This window comes from Rhinoraja longicauda, chromosome 27 (genome assembly GCF_053455715.1).
Source record: "Rhinoraja longicauda isolate Sanriku21f chromosome 27, sRhiLon1.1, whole genome shotgun sequence".
Lineage (NCBI taxonomy): Eukaryota > Metazoa > Chordata > Chondrichthyes > Rajiformes > Arhynchobatidae > Rhinoraja > Rhinoraja longicauda.
The window spans coordinates 4,480,143-4,505,815 of NC_135979.1; the positions used below are offsets into that span (position 1 = coordinate 4,480,143).

The window sequence follows — 25,673 nt, forward strand, 5'->3', positions numbered from 1 at the left end:
CATCCCTGTTAAATTGTGTCATGTGCCTAACAGCTCCTGGGCAACAATATTTATAGAACATTGCAGAGGCCATCTGCAAAGCGTCTTTGTACTTTATTTCGAGATCCTCGTGTCTCATATGTTTGAATACTCTGCTGCAGGCTACAAACTCACCAGGCACGACAGCTTTGCAGCATCAATTGGAATTTCCTCACATTAACACAAACACATTATTCTGCGAGGCAGCATTTATATTGGCCTGTAGAAACAAGGCACTGCAGGTTCTAGTTTACAAAACAAAAGCAAAAGTGTTGGAGTAACTCAGCGGGTCAGAGGCAGAATCTTTGGAGAAAAGGAAATAGATGACGTTTCGGGTCGAGACCCTTCTTCAGACTGAGAGTCTGAAAGGGGAAAAGGAGACGACGACAAAGAAGTGATGGGTATTTTTTGTAACTTTGTCGGCACCTTTGGGCGACTCTTTTGTGTGCCTGTATGCAAAAACCAAGATTTTCACTGCACCTAGCCAGGTACAAGCGGCAATAAAGTATCATCATCATAGGTACAAGTCCCTGAATCACTCAACCAGTTGAATTGAAGGTGCTGGTATCTGGTGCAGACACTGAGTCACTCCAGCACTTTGTGACCGGCGGTTCTTGGCTCGCTGAGGACAAAGGACCACAGCACGTGTCTCAACCTCAGACCCTCTGAGATACAACACACTCGTTCCCTCTGACATACAACACCCCCAATTCAATTTTCAATTTCAATTTTTAAACTTTATTGGCATGGTAAGATACATCGTTATATTGCCAAAGTATAGAACATAACATACGTATTTAAAATGCATGAAGTATAAGAAAATAACTGCAGCATTTACTCCAGCATTTTGTGAATAAAATGCATGAATATAAATACAAGTATACAATGCAGGGGTAAATATGCCCCTGTACATACATATATATATAGGCAATACATTTATAGCCTTTTATCGATTGCTACTCGTTCTTGCAGTTGTAAGCAGTGCAGCAAGGTAGCAAGTTTAGCAGGTCAATATTAATTTTCTTAGTGTCAATTAGTGTCAATTTATGTATGTGTGTATGTGTACATGTTGGTCATTCACTGTCTCTCAGGTTGGGGCATGCTGTTACGTATTGTGCGCCAAGATGTGCCGTATTTCATTCGCCAAGGATTATTCTTAGTTTTGATACATCATCTAGTTCTTTAAAATCTGGGGTCGCCAGACTGAGTTTTCCAAAGTATATTTTCCTTATTTTGTCGATTGTTTTACATTTTAAGAGGAAGTGCACCTCGTTTCAACCTCATCTGTCAAACAGTGACCGCATATTCTATTTTCTGTTGGTTGCCAAGATCTCTTCTGTCTTCCTTTTTCAACTGCCAAATGGTGGTCACTTAACCTGTACTCGGTAAGTGTCTGTCTCTGCTTTATGTCTCTAACAGTTGAGAGATAGTCTGCCAATTTATAAGAAAATAACTGCAGATGCTGGTACAAATCGAAGGTATTTATTCACAAAATGCTGGAGTAACTCAGCAGGTCAGGCAGCATCTCAGGAGAGAAGGAATGGGTGACGTTTCGGGTCGAGACCCTTCTTTAGACTGAAGAATCTGCCAATTTTTTTAATCTGCCAATTTATAATCTCTTTTTAGGGCACGGTAACATTCTAATCTGCTTTGGCTTTTGGTTACTTTATCCCAATGTCCCAGATAGGTTTCTTTGCATTGTTTAATAATTTGGTTCACTCTAACTGGTGATTGGGAAGCAATGTTGATCTGAGAATGGTCAAGGTTTAGCTGAATAGGGGTAGTTAGTCTCAGTACCGACTGGCACTCGTTCTCCAAACTCGCTGGCGTTTTGCGTTCGGATTTGCCAGAGCAGAACAGTAAATCTCCAGAGCTGGGCACTTTTTGTTTTTGGAAAAATAGAGGATGTGGGGGTGGTGGAGGAGCGGGTGTGGGAGGGGTATGGAGGATTTGGGAAGTGTGTTTGCAGGGATGTGATTGGTAAATGCAAGGGGCCTGTTGTAGTGCAGCAGTTCCGCTGGCTTTTGCAGACTGCTGTTGCCGCCTCCGTTGGCCGTGGCACGTAGCCAGGACGAACAGAATGTATTTGATTCAATGCAGCCGGAGATAAGAGTCAGGGATCGCAGGGGCGATGCGGCAACGCAATGCGCAGCGGACCGGGGAAGAAGAGACCCCGCCGCCGGTCGTGGAGCCGGAGGAGCCGGGCAGGGGTCCGGCTAGGAGCGGCCGCTCGGCCCCGCCGCTTATGCTATTGCTGCTGCTGTTGTTCGGACTCGGGCTGGGACTGGCAGCCTTGGGCTGGAAATGTTCCTTGGATTACCAACGGGCCAAGCAAGTGAGTGAGAGAGAGAGAGAGAGATTAATGCCGCTGAAATATGCATCTCACTAAGTTTTGAAATTTAAGAATTTGGATTTGGAGAAAACATGTAGGTCAGACAGATAGAGAGAGGCTGTGTTTCCAGGCTGGGTTTTTTTACGCAGAGACCCAGTGCGTGTTTTCACCATGAAATCACACCGAGTCTTTACTATGTCATCGGGAACCACAGTTACTCCAGCCCTTTGTGCCTTCGTTTGTAAACCAGCATCTGCAGTTCCTCATTTCTGCGTATAAGAGTTGCAGCACAGGAACAGGCCCTTCGGCCCACCGTGTCTGTGGTCTGCCAAGTTGCACCAATCTCCTCTACTTGCAAAGGATGGTTATTTCTTCCATTTCCTGCAGGATCTACTTTGTAAATCCACTTGGAGATTTAAGATTTAGATTTTAGATTTAGAGATACTGCGCGGAAACAGGCCCTTGATGGACCTCTTAAAGAGATAACTTTTTTCACTTGGGGGGTGCTGGCTCGAAGGGCCGAATGGCCTACTCCTGCACCTATTGTCTATTGTCCATATCTGGAATCAGCTGCCGGGTGAAGTTAGAGGAGTGGATGTAATGACTTTTAAAAGGTATTTGGACAGATATATGTGGACCGGAGGGGTTTAGAGGGGTATGGGCCAAATGTAGACAAATAGGACTTGCCCCACCCAGTATGCTAACTTGGCCGATGGTGGGCCAATGGTAGATACAAAATGTTGGAGTAACTCAGCGGGTCAGGCAGCACCCCCTGACATCAGTCTGAAGAAGGGTCTGGACCCGAAACGTCTCCCGTTCCTTCTCTCCCTAGATGCTGCCTGACCCGCTGAGTTACTCCAGCATTTTGTGTCTACCTGAGATTTTAACCAGCATCTGCAGTTTTTTCCCCACACAGGTGGGCCAATGGGCCTGTTTCTGTGCTGACAAATCTATGACCTGAAATGCACCTTTAAAAAAAATGACGCCTTAATCCAAACACAAAGTGAGCTGCTGAGTTCCTCCAACACTTTGTGTTTTTCTCAACATTCTGGATCTACAGTTTCTCGGGTCTCGTATTAATTCCAGCGGGAACCATTGAGAGAGAGAGAGAATAGAGGCTGGTTTACACAAAAGGACACAAAGTGCTGGAGTGACTGGGTCAGGCAGCATCTTTGGAGAACGTGTATAGGTGACATTTTGGGTCGCGACCCAGGTTTTTACAAAATTCTACAAAAACAAATCTGAACGCTATTTATTGTGTTGAGTGTTTTTACTTGGTGGTTGGGTATTTAAAGTAGTGTTTATTTTTATAGGAGGATGCCCTGAGGTCACTTGGGAATGAAGGCTTGTTCTTGTTTTCCTCATTTGATGTCAACAATGACTTGCACCTCAGTCCTGAAGAATTTAAACCTCTCGCTGAAAAATTAACAGGTACAGTATGATCCCTTTATAACGGAGACCCAGATATACTGATATGTGAAGGAACTGCAGATGCTGGTTTACACCAAAGATAGACACAGAATGTTGGAGTAACTCAGCGGGTCAGGCAGCATCTCTGGAGAAAAGGAATAGGTGACGTTTCGTGTCGAGACCCTTCCTCATAGTTTTGTGAGGATCTCGACCTGAAATGTCACCTATTCCTTTTCTCCAGAGATGCTGCCTGACCCGCTGAGTTACTCCAGCATTTTGTGTCTATTCCAGATATATTGGTTCTGGTGTTCAATATGGATTATTCAACATTTAATTATGTGGTGTTAATGGCACATGATAAAGGCCAGATAAATATAACCTTTCATGTTTCCATTTTATTTGATACAAAAAAAATCTGATTAAGAATAAGGGGTTGGCAATTTAGAACAGAGATGAGGAATTTTTTTAGACTTGATGGGCCAAATGGCCTAATTCTGCTCCTATCACTTATGATCTTACATAAGTGGAACTTGTTGCCAGAGGAGGTGGTGAAGCCAAATGTAGTGAGCACATTTAAGAGGTATTTAGGCAGCCACTTGAAAAGTCAAGTCAAGTTCACTGTCATATGCACAAGCACAGTGAGGTACAGGTACAATGAAAATCTTACCTGTAGCAACATCACAGACACATGAAGTCAGCCAATGCGCAAAAACATAAATTATACAAGATAGTGAAAAGAAAAACTGTACAAAACAAAAACAAGACATTAGTGCAAACATACAACATTAGAAAATGAATCCATGGTATTGCAAGAGGCACTCCATAATGTTCCTTTGTTGGGGTGGGATTAAGGTTGTGCAGGTCAGTTCAAGAACCTGGTGGTTGTGGGAATGGAGCTGTTCCTGAACCTGGTGGTGTGGGACTTCAGGTTTCAGTACCTCCAGCCCCATGGTAGCAGCGAGAAGAGGGCACAGCCTGGATGATAGATGCCGCTTTCTTGAAGAGACAAGAGCGTTTATGTGTCATATGTATCGAAAAAGAACAATGAAAGTATCATTCGTTCAAGTTCTTATTTCCAGCAGCACCACATGCTCTTGAGCACTGAAAACATTAGGTAACATCATAAACAAAGTTAAATAAGTAAAAAATTAATATAGTGCAATATCTCACAAAGATGATAAAAAAAAATGCAAGGCATTGAAGGATACAGTTGGAAAATGAGAGTGGAGTAGATTGAGTTCAGTTGTTTATTGTCACTTGTAGTGAGGTACAGTGAAAAGCTTGTTGCGTGCTAACCAGTCAGCAGAAAGACAATACATAATAATAATAATAATAATACATTTTATTTATATAGCGCTTTTCATATACTCAAAGACGCTTTACAGAGATTTTGAGAACATAGGGAAATTAATAAATAGATAAATAAGTAAATAAATAAATGAACAGAGAAAGGAGACAGTAGGTGAGGTGACCTTCAGTGGTTGAAGGCAGTACTGAACAGGTGAGACTTCAGCGATGTTTTGAATGTGGTGAGTGTGGGGGAGTCTCTAACGGTTTGGGGTAGTGAGTTCCATAGGGTGGGAGCAGCGATGGAGAAAGCCCTGTCCCCCCAGGATCTGAGTTTAGTCCGGATGTGGGGGGATAGGAGATTGGCAGCGGCAGAGCGGAGGGTGCAGGTGGGAGTGTGCCTGTGGAGGAGGTCGGTCAGGTAGGATGGTGCCAGGTTATGGAGGGCTTTGTAGGTTATGAGGAGGATTTTGTACTGGATTCTCTGGGGGATGGGGAGCCAGTGGAGTTTATAAAGGACGGGGGTGATATGGTCACGGATCGAGGTGTGTGTGAGTAGACGGGCAGCGGAGTTTTGAATGTATTGAAGTTTATTGATGATTTTTTGAGGGTGCGCCATAGAGGAGGCTGTTGCAGTAGTCCAGACGGGAGGTGATGAAGGCGTGGATGAGGGTTTCTGCAGCTGTGGAGGAGAGGGATGGACGGAGACGGGCAATGTTTTTGAGGTGGAAGAAGGCTGTCTTTGTGATGTGTTTGATGTGTTTGTCGAAGGAGAGGGTTTGATCAAGGATGATTCCAAGATTCCGGATGTGAGGTGAGGTGGATACTGGGAGACCATCAATGTTGAGGATGAAGTTTTGGGTGGATTTGGTGAGCATTTTTGGACCAATGATGATGATTTCAGATTTGTTGCAATTGAGTTTGAGGAAGTTTGATTGAAGCCAAGATTTTATTTCAGTAATGCAGTTTGTCAGTGTAGAGTGTGTGGTGGAGGAGATTGACTTGGTGGAGATGAGGAACTGAATATCATCGGCGAAGCAGTGGAAGTTGAGACCATGACGGCGGATTAATTGACCAAGGGGGAACAGGTAGAGGATGAAGAGGAGGGGGCCAAGGACTGAGCCTTGGGGGACACCTTGGGGGAGGGGAGCGGTGGGGGATTTACTGTTGTTAATGGAGATGAACTGGTGTCTGTCAGAGAGGTAAGATTTAAACCAGGATAGGGCTGTGCCGGTGATGTTAAGGGAGGTTTCAAGTCGGGTGAGGAGAATGGAGTGATTTATGGTGTCAAAGGCGGCGCTGAGGTCAAGTAGGATGAGGATGTTGAGGTTGCCAGCGTCGGAGGAGAGGAGAATGTCGTTTGTGATTTTGAGGAGCGCAGTTTCAGTACAGTGGTTTGAGCGGAATCCAGATTGGAAAGTTTCATACAGGTTATTGGTAGAGAGGTGGTATTTTAGTTGGGAAGCTACAGCACGTTCCAAAACTTTGGACAGAAAGGGTAGGTTGGAGATTGGTCTGAAGTTGTTTGGGGTGTCAGGGTTTAGACCAGGTTTTTTCAGAATGGGGGTGACAGCAGCGATTTTGAGGGATGGCGGGACGATGCCAGTGGACAGGGAGGAGTTTATTGTTGCAGTGATAAGTGGAGAGAGAGCAGGAAGGCAGGCCTTGACAAAGCTGGAGGGGATGGGGTCCAGAGAGCAGGTGGCAGTTTTTATTCCTGTGAAGAGGTCAGAGAGGTCGGTGGTGGAGATTGGGGAGAACTGAGGCAGGGGCTGACAGGATAAGGGGGGGCAGGTGGTTTGAGGGGGAGCAGGTGCGTTGGTGGTTAAGGTGCTGTAGATGTTGTCTATTTTGCTTTGGAAGAATGAAAGGAAAGTGGTGCATTTGTCAACTGTGAATGATTGGGAGATGGTGTCCAGGGGGCTGAGGAGTTTGTTTATTGTAGAGAAGAGTGTTTTGGGGTTTCCGGAGCCAGAGTGAATTATTTGAGAGTAGTAGGTGGAGTGGGCATGGGAGAGGGCATCTTTATAGTGCTGTATGTGGTCTTTGTAGGCTTGGGAGTGAATTGTGAGACCTGTTTTGTTGCGGAGTCTTTCAAGTTGACGGGCATGAGTTTTCATCACGCGGAGTTCAGGGGTAAACCAGGGAGCAGAGTGGGTGAAGGAAACTGTTTTGGTTTTTGGTTTTTACATGATTACAATCGAACCCTCCACGGTGTAGATTTAAAAGAATGGAGGATTGTAACGCGTGATTGCAGATCCACATCAGTGACTAGCACGCAAAGAGTGGCCAGGGTTGGGCGCCTGGTTGAAAAGGTCAGCATGGACATAGTGTGCCGAAGGGCTCCTTTCTCTGCTATGCGTCTCTGTGACTGAATGTGTTCTGTGTGCCTGCAGGAATCACCCAAGCCCCTGACTATGAAAGTGACGGAGAGACAGATCCTAATGCGGAGACGTTGACAATCGCAGCTGCGTTACAGCCTCTGATCCTGGAAACGATGACCAAGAGCAAAGACGGGTTTCTTGGAGTGAGTGTGCTTTGCCTTGCACTTTTGATTCAAGTGTTCGGTTTGTGCCCTTGCATTACACAGGCAGCACCTCCTGGAAGTTTAATTTAGTTTAGTTTAGAGATACAGCGCTGAAATAGGCCCTTCGGCCCACCGAGTCCACAACGACCAGGATCCCCGCATGTTCCCACACACACGAGGGACAATTTTACATTTATACCCAGCTAATTAGCCTACAAACCTGTACATCTTTGGCGTGTGGAAGGAAACCCAAGATCTCGGAGAAAACCCACGCGATCACGGGGAGCGTAATAAACTCCTTTCAGACAGCACCTGTAGTCGGGATCGAACTCAGGACTCTGGCGCTGTAAGGCAGCAACTCTACTGCTGCGCTACTGTGTCGCCCAGGTTATTCTCAATCAGGGACACAAGTAGGAGTATCTTTATATTTTTATCAGTATGGATTTGTTTTGGGGGGTTTCGGATAACAATTGTGCAGCCATCCATTTTACATCTAAATAGGATAAAATATTCTCAACGCAGGAAACAGTCAATGTGTAAAGAGACGGTGTGGAATGTTGTGCTGTGCTGCCTAATTTTGATTAGATTTAAAACGTCATTTTTAAGTGCAGAAAATAATTAAGGTGAACGGAATGATGGTGTTTCTACCTGGAGCACGAGGATGAATATTAGGTATGTGTAGGATGGAATGGCAGATACTGGTTTATACTGAAGATAGACACAAAATTCTGGAGAAACTCGGAAGGACAGGCAGCATCTCTGGAAAGAAGGAATGGTTGACCTTTCAGGTCGAGACCCTTCTTCAGAAGGGTCCAGTTCCACCTATTATGCTCCAGCTGATTAACATGGGGCATTGAGAGCTAATCTGGACACCATGCCTGGGAGCTAATCTGGACACCATACACTGGAATTTAGAAGGATGAGAGGAGATCTTATCGAAACGTATAAGATTATTAAGGGGTTGGACACGTTAGAGGCAAGAAACATGTTCCCAATGTTGGGGAGTGCAGAACAAGGGGCCACAGTTTAAGAATAAGGGGTAGACCATTTAGAACTGAGATGAGGAAAAACTTTTTCAGTCAGAGAGTTGTGAATCTGTGGAATTCTCTGTCTCAGAAGGCAGTGGAGGCCAATTCTCTGAATGCATACAAGAGAGAGCTAGATAGAGCTCTTAAGGATAGCGGAGTCAGGGGGTATGGGGAGAAGGCAGGAACGGGGTACTGATTGAGAATGATCAGCCATGATCACATTGAATGGCGGTGCTGGTTTGAAGGGCCGAATGGCCTCCTCCTGCACCTATTGTCTATTGAAAGGATAGATTGGCCTTGGAGCAACAAAAGCAGGAATGAAACAGTTATATATACTTGGGTTAAATTACAAGAAGCTCCACAAATTGCTATCTGATTCTCTATAATTTTGAATCCTAAGATCAAGAGGGTATTGGCTGTAAAGAGAGAGGTTGGACAGACTTGGATTATTTTCTCTGGTGTGTCAGAGGTTGAGGGGAGACCCAATAGGTGTACATAAAATTACCAGAGGCATGGAAAAGGGTAGACGGTCAGAATCTTTTTACCTTGGGTGGAAATGTCCAACACTATTTTCAGGATGGGAAGAGGGAAGGTTTAAAAAAGATGTGTGGGGCAAGTTTTTCTTTTACGCAGGGAGTGGTGGACGCTCAGAATGCGCTGCAGGTGCAGGTGTGACAGGGGCATTTAAGAGACCCTTTGAGAGACACATGGACATGCGGGGAATGGAGGGGGAAGGATCATGCGCAGACTGGGCATCATGGTCAGCACAGACGTTGTGAGGAGGAGAACAAAGAAGGATGTGGCACGGCACACTTTGTAGCTTTGTCTGCGCCCTTTACATGGGGACTATTTGCATACCTTGGGTGTGCAAGCAATGAATTTCACTGTGACATCTCACATGTGACAATAAAGCAATAATTAATTAATTTATGTGCTGACCATAGATATAGAGACATAGACATAGAAAATTGATGCCAAGTCTGAGAGCAAATCTCGAGCAATGTCTTGTACAGTTGTTTGAAAGCTCTTTAAGCAATGGTTCAGAGGTGATGCATGTTTTCCTGTGTTGCAGGTCTCCCACGGCACTCTGTCTGGTCTGAGGAACTGGAAAACTGCGGAAATGTCCACTGCTGTGTTCAGTACCAGCCTGTTTAAAGCCTTCCTCCCTCCGAAGAATAAATTTGAGCTGGGGGAGGCATGGTGGATCATCCCCAGTGAGCTAAACATCTTCACCGGATACCTCTCCAACAATCGCTTCTACCCCCCAACTCCACGAGGGAGAGAGGTAAAGTAGTGGCTTTCCCCCTCTGCTGTCTACTCTCTCTGACCCATCGCTACCACTCCACCATCGTACTGTACATTTGTCCTGTTAAGTGATGGGGAGTGATCAGCAGTACTGTATTTGTTCACGTGTCCCGAGGTACAGTGAAATTCATTTTTGTACACAGTTCAGTACAAGTATCACTATACATAAGCACTTAGATACATCTGAGATAAGCATAGACAATAGGTTCAGGAATAGGCTATTTGGCCCTTCGAGCCTGCACCGCCATTCACTGTGACCATGGCTGATCATCCACAATCAATGCCCCGTTCCTGCCTTCTCCCCATATCCCCTGACACCGTTATATATATTAATAATAATAATAATATAATAATAATATATAATATAATAATAAACATTTATTTTTTATAGCGCTTTTCCAGATGCTCAAAGACACTTTACAAAAACAGTCAATACATAAAAACAAACAAACGAACTGTCCTGACGGAGAAGCGGCGAACAAATAGCGCCAGCGTCCTCTCACGTCAGGGTCCGGCAGTAGACAATAAAGAACACAAGACACACAATTACAATTTTTAACACAAACAGCCATCACAGTGATTGCTCCAGGCACACCCTCACTGTGATGGAAGGCAAAGAAAAGTCTTATCTCCTCCTCATTCTTCTCCCGTGTTATCTTTAAGAGCTCTATCTAATACTCTCCTGAAAGCACCCTGAGAATTGGCCTCCACTGCCTTCTGAGGCAGAGAATTCCACAGATTCACAACTCTCTGGATGAAAAAGTTTTTCCTCATCTCGTCTGCGTTTGTGCCAACTAGCGATCACCCGTACACCAGTTCTATCCCAGGGATTAGGGGCAATTTACAGAAGCAAATTTACCTGCAACAGTGGAATGCATGTCTTTGGAAGGAAACCAGAGCACCCGGAGGAAACCCGCGCCATCACAGGGAGAACATACAAACTCCATACAGACAGCACCCGTAGTCAGGATTGAACCTGGGCCTCTGACGCTGTGAGGCAGCAACTCTGCAACTGTGCCACCGTGCAACCCTTGCACCGCTGTATCTCGAAGAAATACTGTCCCTTCATATCGAGGCGACTGCAGTGTGCTCGTTGAGTGGTCAGGGCTTTTGTGCATCTCCAGAATGTATCTCCTTTCTTTAAACAGGTCCTTATTCATAGACTTCTCGCCATGTTTCACCCAAGGCCGTTTGTGAAGACGAGGTTTGCCCCGCAGGGGGCAGTGGCCTGTGTCCGAGCCGTCAGCGAGTTCTATTACGACATTGTGTTTCGGTGAGTATACCCTGTTTTGCTGGGTATTACCTAGTACCGCCTGGGTATTAGGGAATGCTGAGGCATCTTGTGGAGATACAGGTGACAGAGTAGCGCAGCAGGTGGGGCCACTGCCACTCAACTCCAGTGACCTGTGATCAGTTCTGATCTCCGCGGCTGTCGGTGTGGAGTTTGCACGTTCTCCCTGGTATCCCGGTTCTCTCCTGGGCACGCCAGTAACATTTATAACACAACTAGACCAAGTGGACCCATTGGGCCCAAACCTCTCCCCCCCCCAAAGTGGTGGAGTAACTCAATGGATCGTGCAACATCTGTGGAGAAAATGGATAGGTGACGTTTTGAGCCGCGACTTTTGGGACGTTTTGAGCCTGAAGAAGTATCCCGACCCGAAATGATACCAATCCATTTTTTCCAGAGAAGCTGCCTGACCTGCTGAGTTACTCCAGCATTTTGCGTCTATCTGAGAACTTCTCATCTTCCCTATTCTCATCCCAGAAGTGTTTGCGGAAAAGCAGAAAAGAACATTGCTAAATTTCTTTTTTTGTTATTTTTTCTTTTTATCTTTAAAAAAATATATATATATAAGTTCTCTTTTAACCTTTTATCTATAATTACATAGAGATGGGGAGGTCTATATCCTATATGTATTTTGAAACTGGATTTATATTAAGGCTACATTTGTTGTTAATGTAATCCTGATCCCTATGTATCAATATCACTGTTATGCTTATCATTTTTTGAAATTTAATAAAAAGATTTGAAAAGAAAGAAAAGAACATTGCTATTGACGGAGAACAGCTGACGTGTAATGCTCAGCAAACTATTCTGACCCAGAGAAGAACCTGGGGCTAGTGTGTGTGTGTGTGTGTGTGTGTGTGTGAAGTTAGTTTTGGGTCGGTTTGCACTCAGAGCAGGAATTAATCCTTAGTACACTTTAGAGGTACGGCGTGGAAACAGGCCCTTCGGCCCACCAAGTCTGTGCTGACCAGCGATCACCCCATACACTAATTCTATCCTACACACTATGGAATATTTTGCAACTTACCAAAGTCAATTAACCTACAAACCTGTACATCTTTGGGGTGTTGGAGGAAACCCATGCGGTCACAGGGAAAAGGTATAAACTCCTTACAGACAGCACTCATAGTCAGGATGGAGCTTGGGTCTCTGGCATTGTAAGGCAGTAACTACCATTGCGCCTCTGTCCATCCTTAAACCTCAAGTAATGCCGTTGAATATTGTCCTTTTAGTGTATTTTACTGTGGAAACCAATTTATAAGCATCATGTTAATTGTGAAGATTTCCATTAATTGTGACGGAGAAGACTGGATTAGTCACAGTAATTGGGATCTCTGCTGTACTGTGTGTGTGTGCGAAATCCCCCTGGCTGCTGATGTCAGTGCTGGAGATTAATGAGCCTGTGCTGGTAGCTTCATCTAATGAACGCAGGTCATGGGTTTGACAGTCCATGAATCTGAATCGTCTTTGTGTTTCAGGATCCATGGAGAATTCCAGTTGAATGAGCCGCCAGACTTTCCCTTCTGGTTCACGCCGGGACAGTTCACGGGACACGTCATCCTCTCTAAGGAAGCATCGCACGTTCGAGACTTCTGGATGTACGTCCCCAACAGCAGGTTAGTGCAACGTTTCTCTTGCCTTTGTGTCATTATCATTGAAGATGTTATTGTCATTCAATTGAATTTTGGAGAGGATCTCCGATCTTGAGGTTACGTTAGACTAGTTTAGAGATACAGCGCGGAAACAGGCCCTTCGCCCCCCCCCCTCTCCCCCCTAAGTCCGCGCCGACCAACGATCACCCCATACACTGGCACTGGGTACAAGTACAATATTACCATAGCCAATTAACCTACAAACCTGTGTGCCTTTGGAGTGAATTAACATTCATCTGAAAGAGAAAGTTAGCCAGGACCATGGCTTGTGTTCATAATCTTGTCTCTCCTTCCCAGGATTAAGGACACCTTTTTTGCCTTCTCGGGTTGAGTGCCTGCTTACTGTGACCGACCGATCAGTGTCTGTTCAGCTGTTCCATTGAGAGTGGTTTGATGATTCCCTGCCCCGGGATATGTTGGGAGATTTTGCCGTTTGTCAACAGTCCATCTTAATGCACCTTTGTAAAGGCCGGCTTGTCTTCCATCCAGGTCTCTGAATGTGGACATGGAGTGGCTGTACGGGACAGGGGACGGGGGCAACATGGAAGTGGACATAGGCTACCTGCCCCAGGTTTGTTCTCACCATTGCTTCCCTGCTTTCCAGTTCCTATAAGTGGTTTCATTGGTAAATAAAGATCAATATCCCCGATGGGAAGTTCAATAATCAGCAGATGCAGGGAGAGATTCCTTTGCAGAAGAGCCAGTGGGGGGGGGGGGGAGAGAGTGGAGTAGTCTTTATTACACCTCAGGGATTTACTGCTGGAAGAGGCTTTGACAGTAACTTTGTGTACAGACACACAAAGAGTAGCATGTCACTTCAGGAGAGCATAAGGTGAGGAGTGGGGCTTTGATCACGTTTCCAGAAAGTTGGCACTGAAGATGGTGGATTATATGTTTTTCCACAGATGTGAAACTCAGTAATTCTACGAAATTGGCGCTGTTTCATGGTGGGCTGAGAAGGGACGATGTTATAATATATGGTCTCAAAATGTTTTCAATGTTTGCCTGGAAAACCTGACTGAGTGCAGAACCACCACTGATTTCCTTCTGGCACTCTTGGTTCCTGAGCCTTGCCTGATTATCTGTTTTGCCGGACCAACAGGGGTCATGGCCTCCAAGAGGAGTTGCACGGTCTGCCTAGGCCGCCGGGGAGCGGAGATACCGGCCCCGGCAAAGTCGGACTCGGAAGTCGGCTACGGGGAAGGATCTGCCGGCTCTGGCCGGGCCGGAGTTCCAGAGCCCCGGCCGCAGGGGGGAAATTTGACCTTCGGCCGATTGGAAATCCCAATGAGGTCGAGATCGACAGCCTCACCCAGCCTAGGCGCCACATTTTTGGGGAGACTTCCGCGGGTGAATTTCAAGTGCGCGCTTGTCCAGTTCAAAGGAGGTGCTGGACTATCAGTTGCCGGAAAATCGGTGGTGGACCTGTACTTCAAAGTGCCCTTCCCTCTGTTCTCCACAGATGGAACTCAAGTCTGCTGGCCCGTCCATTCCGAGCATCATCGTCGATGAGAATGGAAACGTCATCGACAGCTCAGACCCTGCAGGGGAGCCCATTCAGTTTGTTTTTGAGGAGATTGTCTGGCAGTCAGAATTCAGCTTTGAAGAGGCTGTCAGGAAACTGGAGACTACTTTGTATCCGTTCAAAAAGGTAATGGGAAATGGAGACGTGAGGGACTGCAGATGCTGGAATCTTGTGAAGAACACACAGTGTTGGGAGAACTTCAAGTGGGTTAAAGTTGAGGTTTCACAGTGGAGCAGTAAAATGGAGGCACTCGGAACTGCGGATGCTGGAATGGTGCATCAGTGTTGTAATCTTGTGTCTGAAGAGGTGACCTGTCCTGAAACGTCTCCTATCCATGTTCTCCAGAGATACTGCCTGGCCTGCTGAGTTATTCCATCACTTTCAGTTCTAATGAGGAACGGAACTAGGCATTTCTGAACTTGCAGAGATGAGGAACCGCACACGGTGGAATTCTACGTAGAACACAAAGTGCTGGACAATAGACAATAGACAATAGGTGCAGGAGTAGGCCATTCGGCCCTTCGAGCCAGCACCGCCATTCAATGTGATCATGGCTGATCATTCTCAATTAGTACCCCGTTCCTGCTTTCTCCCCATACCCCCTGACTCCGCTATCCTTAAGAGCTCTATCTAGCTCTCTCTTGAATGTATTCAGAGAATTGGCCTCCACTGCCCTCTGAGGCAGACAATTCCACAGATTCACAACTCTCTGACTAAAAAAGTTTTTCCTCATCTCTGTTCTAAATGGCCTACCCCTTATTCTTAAACTGTGGCCCCTGGTTCTGGACTCCCCCAACATTGGGAACATGTTTCCTGCCTCTAACATGTCCAACCCCTTAATAATCTTATACGTTTCGATAAGATCCCCTCTCATCCTTCTAAATTCCAGTGTATATTCCAGTGAGTAACTCAGTGGGTCAGGCAGGATCTCTGGAGGACGTGGAGAGGTGACGTTTCAGGTCGGGTCTCTGTCTCTTAGCTTCGGTGACTCAGCTGGTAGAGAGAGAAGAGCTAACTCTTTGGATTATTTTCTTTCCAGGTTTCCTACCATCCCTTCATCGAAGCCTTTGACCGCGCCAAGGCAGAAGACAAGCTTGTGCATTCCATATTACTCTGGGGGGCACTCGATGACCAGTCCTGCTGAGGCAAGTTCTAGCCTGCGCTCCCTGACCATGCAGTGGTTAGTTTAGTTGAGTTCATTCTCGTGTGTACCAGGGTGCGGTGAAAAGCTTTTGTTCTATGCTATCCTCAGCCTTTCCCAAGTGCCAACAGGGTCAGGTGCCAGGTGAGGGTTGGAGCAGTGTCTGTGGGAACGAAGGGAGACAGGACAGTGGCCGTGGTCTTGGATTAGTTCACGTCACGGCTCATTGCACTGAAAGCTTGAGATTCTGCTCGTTTGCTTTGTGTAAAGCGAGCTTCCCTTTGTTAGGCATCACTTAGATAAGAATCATAATATGACATTTAATTGTCATAATTGTCGGTACAATTGACATTTAATTGTACCGAAACGGAACAATGAAATTCTCACTTGCAGCAGCATAACAGATCTGTAAACACAGCACACAGATTACATAATAAACGCCAAAAGAGTTCCATAAACTGAACGTTTTACTTCTTGTTTCTGCAGGTTCGGGGCGGACTCTTCGAGAGACCGTTCTCGAGAGTTCGCCCGTTCTCTCGCTGCTGAACGAGAGCTTTGTCAGCAGCTGGGCCCTGGTTAAGGAGCTGGAGGATCTTCAGGTAAACGCGGGAATAATGAGGGATCAGTTGGAATCCCGAACCGGTCGGCTTAAACAGGCTAGACCTCATTGGGAGGTTCACAGGACATATGTGAATTCAGAGAATGATTTAGGATGGAACATAGAACAGTACTGTACAAGAACTTCGATCCACCGTGTCTAAGCCAAACATGATGACAAGGACAATTCTTACCTGCCTGCACATAATCCATATCCCTCCATTTCCTGCATATCCATGTGCTTATCCAAAAGTCCCTTACAAGCCACTATCATATCTGCCTCCACCAACACCACCAATGCATTCCAGACACTCACCACACGCTCTGTGTAAAAAAAAAACTTGCCCTGCATATTTCTTTAAACTTTGTCTCCCCTTAAAGCCTTGCCCTCGAGTCTTTGACATTTCCACCCTGGGAGAAAGGTTCTGACTGTCTACCCTATCTGTCCTTCACATAATTTTGTATACCCTGGGTGTGATATGATTGCATCTGTTAGCTGCCAGATTAAAGATAGAAGGTAGACACAAAATGCTGGAGTAACTCAACAGGACAGGCAGCATCTCTGGAAAGAAGGAAGAGGGGACGTTTCGGGTCGAGACCCTTCTTCAGACGTCACCTATTCCTTTTCTCCAGAGATGCTGCCTGACCTGCTGAGTTACTCCAGCACTTTGTGACCTTTCCAGCATTTTGTGCCCTTATTTAGAGACAAGAGGGAAGACAGACAATCCAAGTGTAGCTGTGAAGTTCCATTGAGAAGGAAGTTCCTTTTGATGTTTGGCTAGAGCATAGGTGTGAGCTGTAGATGTAAACATGAGGCTGATTTGTGTTTTATTTTCTCCAGAGCAACCAAGGCAATGAAAAGCACGCCCATCTAGCAAGCCTGCATTTAGAACACTATAACTTTCCTGTCGAGATGATGATCGCTTTACCAAATGGAAAAGTGGTAAGTCCAGTCGCCTATTGATGTCAGTCAAAACCAGCTGGTCATCTTATCTGGTCAGTCTGAAGAAGAGTCTCGACCCAAAACGTCTACCATTCCTTCTCTCCGGAGATGCTGCCTGTCCTTCTGAGTTACTCCAGCATTTTATGTCCATCTTCGGTGTAAACCAGCATCTGGAGTCCCTTCCTATACATGTTATCTGACTGTTCTCAGATCTCTGGACCAGTTGTATCCTATTGTCTGCATGCATAATGCTTTTGGAAAAATATTTGAATACTTCAATTTGTTTGCTGAGCTGTTTTGCACTTTGTGAGGTGGTTTGCTCCTGAAGCGGTAAATTAAACTTAAGCTTGTGTCGTGCTGTCTGCTCCCTGGTGGCCGTTCCGCCTACTGTTTGGTGTCGATGATGGGACTGAAAATAATTCGAAGGAAGGTGCCACTTAAACCGAGCAAATGGTCTGTTTAAATCTCATCAATGTTTCAGCCAAACATGTTAACACTCTAGGAACAAGGAACTACAGATGCTGATTTACAAAAGAAAACACAGAATTGTGGAGAAGCTCAGCGCATCAGGCAGCATGTTGGGAGAACATGAATAGGTGATGGTCTGGATGGGGACTCTCCTTCAGACTCAAGGGTATAAAGAAGGGCCCTGACCTGAAACGCCGCCTATCCATGTTCTCCAGAGGTGATTCCTGACCCGTTGAGTTACTCAACACTCTGTGTCTTCTTATATTAACTTGTTTGTTAGCAACAAGTGCGTGTCAGAGAACACCGGAAGTTGAATGATGATCATTTCCTTTGCCGCAAATCAGGTCCCCACTCACTGCTCGTGATTCCTTCTGCTGGAGCTGTTGATGTTCCATTTGCCAGGCAGTGGCTACCTGATTGAAAATTATGTGCTGGGATTATTTGCATTTGGAGTCATACAACATGGAAACAGGACCTTTGGCCCATGCCGACAACGATGCCCATCTAAGCTAGTCCCATTTAACCCATATCCTTCCAAACCTTTCCTATCCATGTACCTGTCCAAGTTTCTTTCAATGGTGTTATAGTACCTGCCGCAACTACCTCCTCCGGCAGCTCGTTCAATATACCCGCCATCCTCTGTGGGGAAAAAGTTGTAATTATGATTCCTATTAAATCTTGCCCCTCTCACCATAAACCCATGTCCTCTGGCTTCTTGACTCCTCCACTCTGGATAAAAGCCTGCATTTACCCTATTTATTATTTTATACACCTCTTTAAGATCACCCCTTAGCCTCTTACGCTCCAAGGAATAGAGTCTTAGCCTGACCAAAATTTCCCGATAGCTCAGGCCCTTGTGTCCTGGCAACATTCTTGTAAATCTTTTTTGCACTGCTTCCAGCTTAAGGACAGCCTAGCAGGTTGACAAACTGAATACAATACTCAAAAGGTAGACACAAAATGCTGGAGTAACTCAGCGGGACAGGCAGCATCTCTGGAGAGAAGGAATGGGTGAGGTTTCGGGTCGAGACCCTTCTTCAGACTGATGTCAGGGGAGTGGGCGGGACAGAGATAGAATGTAGTCGGAGACAGCAAGACTGGTGGGGGAACTGGGAAGGGGATGGAGAGTGAGGGAAAGCAAGGGCTATTTGAAGTTGGAGAAGTCAATGCTCATACTGCTGGGGTGTAAGCTACCCAAGCGAAATCGTCCATAGAAACATAGAAACATAGAAAATAGGTGCAGGAGTAGGCCATTCGGCCCTTCGAGCCTGCACCGCCATTCAATATGATCATGGCTGATCATTCAGCTCAGTAGCCGGTACCTGCCTTCTCTCCATACCCCCTGATCCCTTTAGCAAAAAGGGCCACATCTAACTCCCTCTTAAATATAGCCAATGAACTGGCCTCAACTACCTTCTGTGGCAGAGAATTCCACAGACTCACCACTCTCTGTGTGAAGAAATGTTTTCTCATCTCAGTCCTAAAAGACTTCCCCCTTATCCTTAAGCTGTGACCCCTGGTTCTGGACTCCCCCAACATCGGGAACAATCTTCCCGCATCTAGCCTCTCCAACCCCTTAAGAATTTTATATGTTTCTATAAGATCCCCCCTCAGTCTTCTAAATTCCAGCGAGTACAAGCCCAGTCTATCCAGTCTTTCCTCATATGTAAGTCCCGCCATCCCAGGGATCAATCTGGTGAACCTTCTCTGTACTCCCTCTAAGGCAAGAACGTCTTTCCTCAGGTTAGGGGACCAAAACTGCACACAATACTCCAGGTGCGGTCTCACCAAGGCCCTGTACAACTGCAGCAGAACCTCCCTGCTCCTAAACTCAAATCCTCTTGCTATGAATGCCAACATACCATTCGCTTTCTTCACTGCCTGCTGCACCTGCATGCTTGCTTTCAATGACTGGTGCACCATGACACCCAGGTCCCGTTGCATCTCCCCTTCTCCCAATCGGTCACCATTCAGGTAATACTCTGCTTTCCTGTTCTTGCCGCCAAAGTGGATAACCTCATATTTATCTACATTATATTGCATCTGCCATGCATTTGCCCACTCGCCTAATCTATCCAAGTCACTCTGCAGCCTCCTAGCATCCTCCTCGCAGCTAACACTGCCACCCAGCTTCGTGTCATCCGCAAACTTAGAGATGTTGCATTCAATTCCCTCGTCCAAATCATTAATATACACTGTAAATAACTGGGGTCCCAGCACTGAGCCTTGCGGTACCCCACTAGTCACTGCCTGCCATTCCGAAAAGGACCCGTTTATTCCTACTCTTTGCTTCCTGTCCGCCAACCAATTTTCTATCCACCTCAACACTGAACCCTCAATACCGTGTGCTTTAAGTTTGTACACCAATCTCCTATGTGGGACCTTGTCGAATGCCTTCTGAAAGTCCAGATATAACACATCGACTGGTTCTCCCTTATCCACTCTACTAGTTACATCCTCGAAAAATTCTATAAGATTCGTCAGACATGATTTGCCTTTGGTAAATCCATGCTGACTTTGTCCGATGATATCACCACTTTCCAAATGTAATGCTATCACATCTTTTGCATGTCCAATTTGCACTGAGCCTCTCTGACAATGGAGGAGGCCCAGGACAGAAAGGTCAGATTGGGAATGGGAGGGGGAGTTAAAGTGCTGAGCAACCGGGAGATCAGGTAGGTTAAAAGGTGGACTGAGCGGAGGTGTTCAGCGAAACGATCGCTGAGCCTGCGCTTGGTCTCGCCGATGTACAGACGTTGACACCTGGCACAGTGGATACAGTACATGAGGTTGGAGGAGGTGCAAGTGAACCTCTGCCTCGCCTGAAAAGACTGTCGGGATCCTTGGATGAAGTTGAGGGGCGAGGTAAGTCCCTAGGGACGGGTGTTGCATCTCCTGCGGTTGCAGGGGAAAGTACCCGGGGAAGGGGTGGTTTGGGTGGGAAGGGATGAGTTGACCAGAGTTGCAGAGGGAATGGGGGAAGCAGAAAGGGACGGAGATGGGAAAATGTGGCCAGTAGTGGAATCCCGTTGGAGGTGGCAAAAGTGTTGGAGGATTATATGCTGTATACGACGGCTGATGGGGTGGAAGGTGAGGACAAGGAGGAATCTATCCTTGTTGCTGAGGGGGAGCAAAAGTAGTGCCGTGGGATATCAAGGAGACCCCAGTGTGAGCTTCATCTGTAATGGAAGAGGGGAACCCCACATTTCCTAAAGAATGAAGACATCTCCGATGATCTAGTATGGAAAACCTCACCCTGGACGCAGATGCAGTGTAGACGGAGGAATTGGAGATGGGGATGGAGTTTTTACAGGAAGCAGGGTGCGAAGAAGTGTAATCTAGAAAGCTATGGGAGTCAGTAGGTTTGTAGATGTCGGTCAATCGTCTGTCTCCTGTAAAGGAGATGGTGAGATCCAGAAACGGTAGGGAGATGACAGAGATGGGCCTAGTAAATTTGAGTGCAAGATGGAAATTAGTCATACAATACTCCAAATGCGGCCTCACCAATGTTTGTACAACTGTAACATAACATCCCAGCTACTATACTCAAGACTCTAACTGCCTAACTGATGAACACCAATATACCAAAAGCCTTCTTTCCCACCCTAGTTACCTGATTCTTGGTTTGTTTGATGGCACAGTGACGTAGTGATAGAGCTGCTGCCTTACAGTGCCAGAGACCTGGGTTTGATCATGAACTACGGGTGCTGCCTGTACGGAGTTTGAAAGTTCTCCCTGTGACTGTGTAGGTTTTCTCAGGATGCTCCAGTTTCCTCCCACACTCCAACGATGTGCAGATGTGTAGAATAATTGGCTTCTGTAAATTGTTCCTAGTGTGTAGGAGAGAACTAATGTATGGGTGATCATTGGTCGGTGCAAACTCCGTGGGTCAAAGGACCTGTTTCTGAGCTGCATCTCCAAACTACACTAAACTAAATTTATGATTGGTATTAACAGGTTCACCACATCAATGCAAACTATTTCCTGGATGTTACTTCCATGAAGCTGGACGAGATGGACAAAGGCCTCTTTACCTCTTCACGGTTCGAGGATCCTTCCACTGCAGCTTACGTCCAGTTTTTGAAGGAAGGGCTTGAATTGGCCAAGCAGTTTGTACCGTCGTAACGAAACTGGGGAGTGATCTCACTGCTCCTCCCCTGCATGCCTTGGTGCATGGACCTCACTAACTAAATGCCCAGGGAACCCAGTAAGTCGGACTTCAGAAAACCAAATCGGAAACCCTGAAGTAGACTACTTTTGTTGCTGAAGTGTGTATCTGAGCGGAGATGAGGTATATGTTGAAATATTCCTCTCCTGCACTGCAACCTCATAAGATAATGAATCAATTGTTCTACGTAAATATTGCTGGGCGGATGGAAAAGGCACAGTGAGAAACTAGTGTTGCTCGAGTTATCACTGAAGGATTTAATTGTCGCTTTAGGAAATCTCCTTCTCCCATTAATAGTCGGAGAAGAGGAAGTCAAAGGAAGAAAGTTAATTTCAACACTTGTAATCAGTATTATTTCAGGAATTTTATTTTACATTTTCACCTCTTTTTCTGGTAAAACTTTAATGATTACTGGCAGGTTCCAAGATATGGCAATGAATTTCATATTTCCCGCTTAGTAAGCAGTGTTGGTGAGGTTCAGTTGCTGAATCAGTTCCTAAGTGAGACTTGCTATCCCTTCCCAGTCCCTTCTGTGGAACACTATTCCTCATTCAGAGGATGAGCAGGGACTTTTATTATTGGAGCTTGAATCCTTGCCTCCCTGCCATCTCCATCCTTGTTCCTGTATCAGGATATTTGAGTGATTTGCTTGAAACCCAGTTACAACTTCTGGTCCCATTACTTTTTTTTAAATTGCCTGCTTTGAGGAGATCTTGCTCCTCCATTTCGCAAATGTGCGGCTCATTAATGCTGTACATTCTCACCTACTCTGCAAGGTCAACATAGGGTAGGGCAAGATTGGAGAGAGGTCCAAATACATGGTGTCAAATGCAAGATTTTAAACCCCAAACTTTCCAATACAAGCTCACTTTGTAAAGGTTAAGTCAAGTCAAGTCAATTTTATTTGTATAGTACATTTAAAAATAACCCACGTTGACCGAAGTGCTGTACATCAGTTCAGGTACTAAGAAACGAACATACAATGGCACACAAACATAACAGCACATACATAAACAGTTCACAGCGCCCCCTCAGAGGGCCTCAAACGCTAGGGAGTAGAAATAGGTTTTGAGCCTGGACTTAAAGGAGTCGATGGAGGGGGCAGTTCTGATGGGGAGAGGGATGCTGTTCCACAGTCTCAGAGCTGCAACTGCAAAAGTCCGGTCACCCCTGAGCTTAAGCCTAGACCGCGGGATAGTGAGTAGCTCCAAATCGGCCGACCTGAGGGACCTGGAGATAGAGTGGTGGTTAAGGTTCAGATAAGGAGCAAAAATGCAAGAGGCTGGTTTGGGGCATAGGATCTAGGATCTGTGTTTCTAGCCCCTCTATTCAAAATTGTTTCAGTCAAAAAATTGGCACTAAACCTGAGTTGGTGCATCCTTTTTATTTTTTAAATGAGACTGATTCTGGTTAGCAGGAAAACTACTCCTTATAAGGCCCTCAAAGTCAGCAACTACGCCTCTTAGCAGCATCCTTTATCTGTTACAACAACTTGAAAAAGAGACACTGACTTGTGACATCTTTTACGAACTGGAAGGTGTACTTCCATATTACTTCATATACAACTTTCCAATGCAATTATTATTAAGCTTTTGGGAAGATTGCCCATTTCCTGGATAAAAACCCAGTTTTAATATTAGAATCTCTTGCAGTAATTTACAAGCCTGATTCAACTAAATTTTAATCGACAATAACTCCAAATTATGAAGGGTTTTAAGAGTAAATTAAGCTAAACTGTTTGCACTGATGGAAGAATCAGTAAACGGAAGACCACACAAATGTAATGGTGGAAAGGATGTGAGAACAGCAGAGCATATCTGAAGGAATGGGATGGATGTTTAAAAGGCAAGGTTTGTTGGAAATAGAATTAATTGTCTTGTTGAAAGGGCCGGCAACTGTGCAGCGAATCAATGGTCCTCTACTTTTATTAACTCGCACAGAATTAACCCAAATGACAATTAACTATCCCTTAAAAATTGTTAATGAACAGAAAACCTTTGGGTATTTTGTCAGTCTTCAGAACCAAAAACCCATCCAGCTCACTTTCCACTGTCCCATTAAACAGCAGTAATAATGTTGTTGCTGTATTGGGATTGAGTCCTGACCCAAAACAAGACCATTCCATGTTCTGCAGAGATGCTGCCTGACCTGCTGAGTTACTCCAACATTTTGTGTCTTTTTGTTATCCAGTCAGGTTCTACCAGCACTCTACACCAGGCCCCTATAGTAGAGGGGAACCCAAGAGTTGGAGTGCTTTAGGAACCAGTGAACCTATGTATCTCCTTAGACTACTTGCATCCAACCGTATAATCTAATACTCCATGTCTCAAAATGTTATTTTTGATATAAATCTTGTCTGCAATCTATTTAAGTCAATCTGTATTAAATGCTTCCACCACTGCCCAAGGAACACTGCTGTGGCACCATAGCAGATTTTTAAACTATGTTTCCACTTTCTTCTGCTAAGAGAGTGGTTGCCTCACAATGCTGGAGGGATCTTCACCTTCAATGCAGACAGCTCCTCTATCCTGAACTTTGGCACATGCCAATGTGATCTTATCATTGGGGAAAGAGGAATTGGGTTGTTGTAATGTCAGCATCATCTAGTTCCATACAAAACCAGCACGGTGGCGCAGCAGCAGAGTTGCTGTCTTACAGGACCAGGGACCCGGGTTCGATCCTTCCTACAGGTGCAGTCCTTACTGAGTTTGTACATTCTCCCCGTCACCTGCGTGGGTTTTCTCCGGGATCTGGTTTCGTATAGGTTTGTAGGCTAATAGGCTTGGTATAATTGTAAATTGTCCCTAGTGGGTGTAGGATAGTGTTAGTGTGCAGAGATCACTGGTCGGCGCTGACTCAGTGGGCCGAGGGACTGTTTCTAATCTTAAACTAAACTAAAACCCAGGTAGACTTGAAGCTAACAAGTGGATTTATCAAGGTATTTGAAAGGCAAAGTTATGACAGCACCATCCTTGGACTTGCATGAACACAAAAGTCCTGTCAGACCATCTTGCAATCTGAGCAGGGAGTTCAGGATTCAGGATATCTTTATTTGTCATCCAAAAAACAAGTTTTTTTGACGAAATTTAGTCACCCACAGTCCAACAATAAAAGCAGTACAAATAAGCAAATTACACAACCCCAACCAACACAAAAAAAAAGAAACATCCATCACAGTGAGTCTCCTCCAGTCCCCTCCTCACTGTGATGGAAGGCCAAAGGTAACTGCCTCTAGATTTTCTGCGGGTTGCCTCTTTTGTTTAAGAGAATCATGCCCTTCAGCCCACTGGGTTGTGCAGACCAGCAATCCCCACACACTGACATTATCCTGCACATGAAGGGCAATTTACAGAAGCTAATTAATGTATAAACTTGTACTTCTTGGAGTGTGGGAAGAAACTGGAGCACTCGGGGAAAACCCCATGCAGTCATGGGGAGAACGTGTAAACTCTGTACAGACAGCACCCTAGTCAGGATCGAACTTGGGTCTCTGGCATTGTAAGGCAGCAACTCTACCGCTGCGCCACTGTGCGCTCCAAGCCATGTCATTTAATATCATGCATGTCATTTAAAACCATTGCATCTACAATCTGATCCCATTACTGTACCTATGCAAAGATTACTTCTCCATTTAAAACTATTTTTTATCAAGTTTACAAAATATTTATAATCAGAAGTAGATTTTTGTGCTTTGTTTTAATTTTGTACATTTACAGCCCAGCTTTTATCAGTATTATTTTTATGCTGGTGATACCAACATTTTTATGCTGGATATGTGTCAAACAAATGGCTGTGGAGACAATCCAGACCTGGCAATCTGGAGCAAGGTCAAGATTGGCAGGGGTTATTTTTCACACCAGCAGCATTTTGTGACGGCTCTGCCTCAAAGCCCGAAGAGGACGGGGTTCAGCCTGATGATAGAGAGCTGTATTTCAGTAAGAATTTCCTGATGCCACCCTTGCTGAATAAAGCAAAGTCATG

At 45.4% G+C, this 25,673-nt stretch overlaps 1 protein-coding gene across 1 annotated transcript; it reads left to right on the forward strand.

Moving 5' to 3' along the window:
- The first annotated feature begins 2,068 nt into the window (after positions 1-2,068).
- selenon (selenoprotein N) lies at positions 2,069-25,673 on the forward strand. Its single transcript, XM_078423037.1, has 12 exons — positions 2,069-2,353; positions 3,664-3,781; positions 7,444-7,574; positions 9,675-9,887; positions 11,056-11,180; positions 12,677-12,814; positions 13,340-13,421; positions 14,313-14,501; positions 15,415-15,520; positions 16,003-16,115; positions 16,955-17,056; positions 21,482-25,673. The coding sequence occupies exons 1-12, from the start codon at positions 2,150-2,152 to the stop codon at positions 21,647-21,649; spliced, it is 1,689 nt and encodes a 562-aa protein (XP_078279163.1). The 5' UTR covers positions 2,069-2,149; the 3' UTR covers positions 21,650-25,673.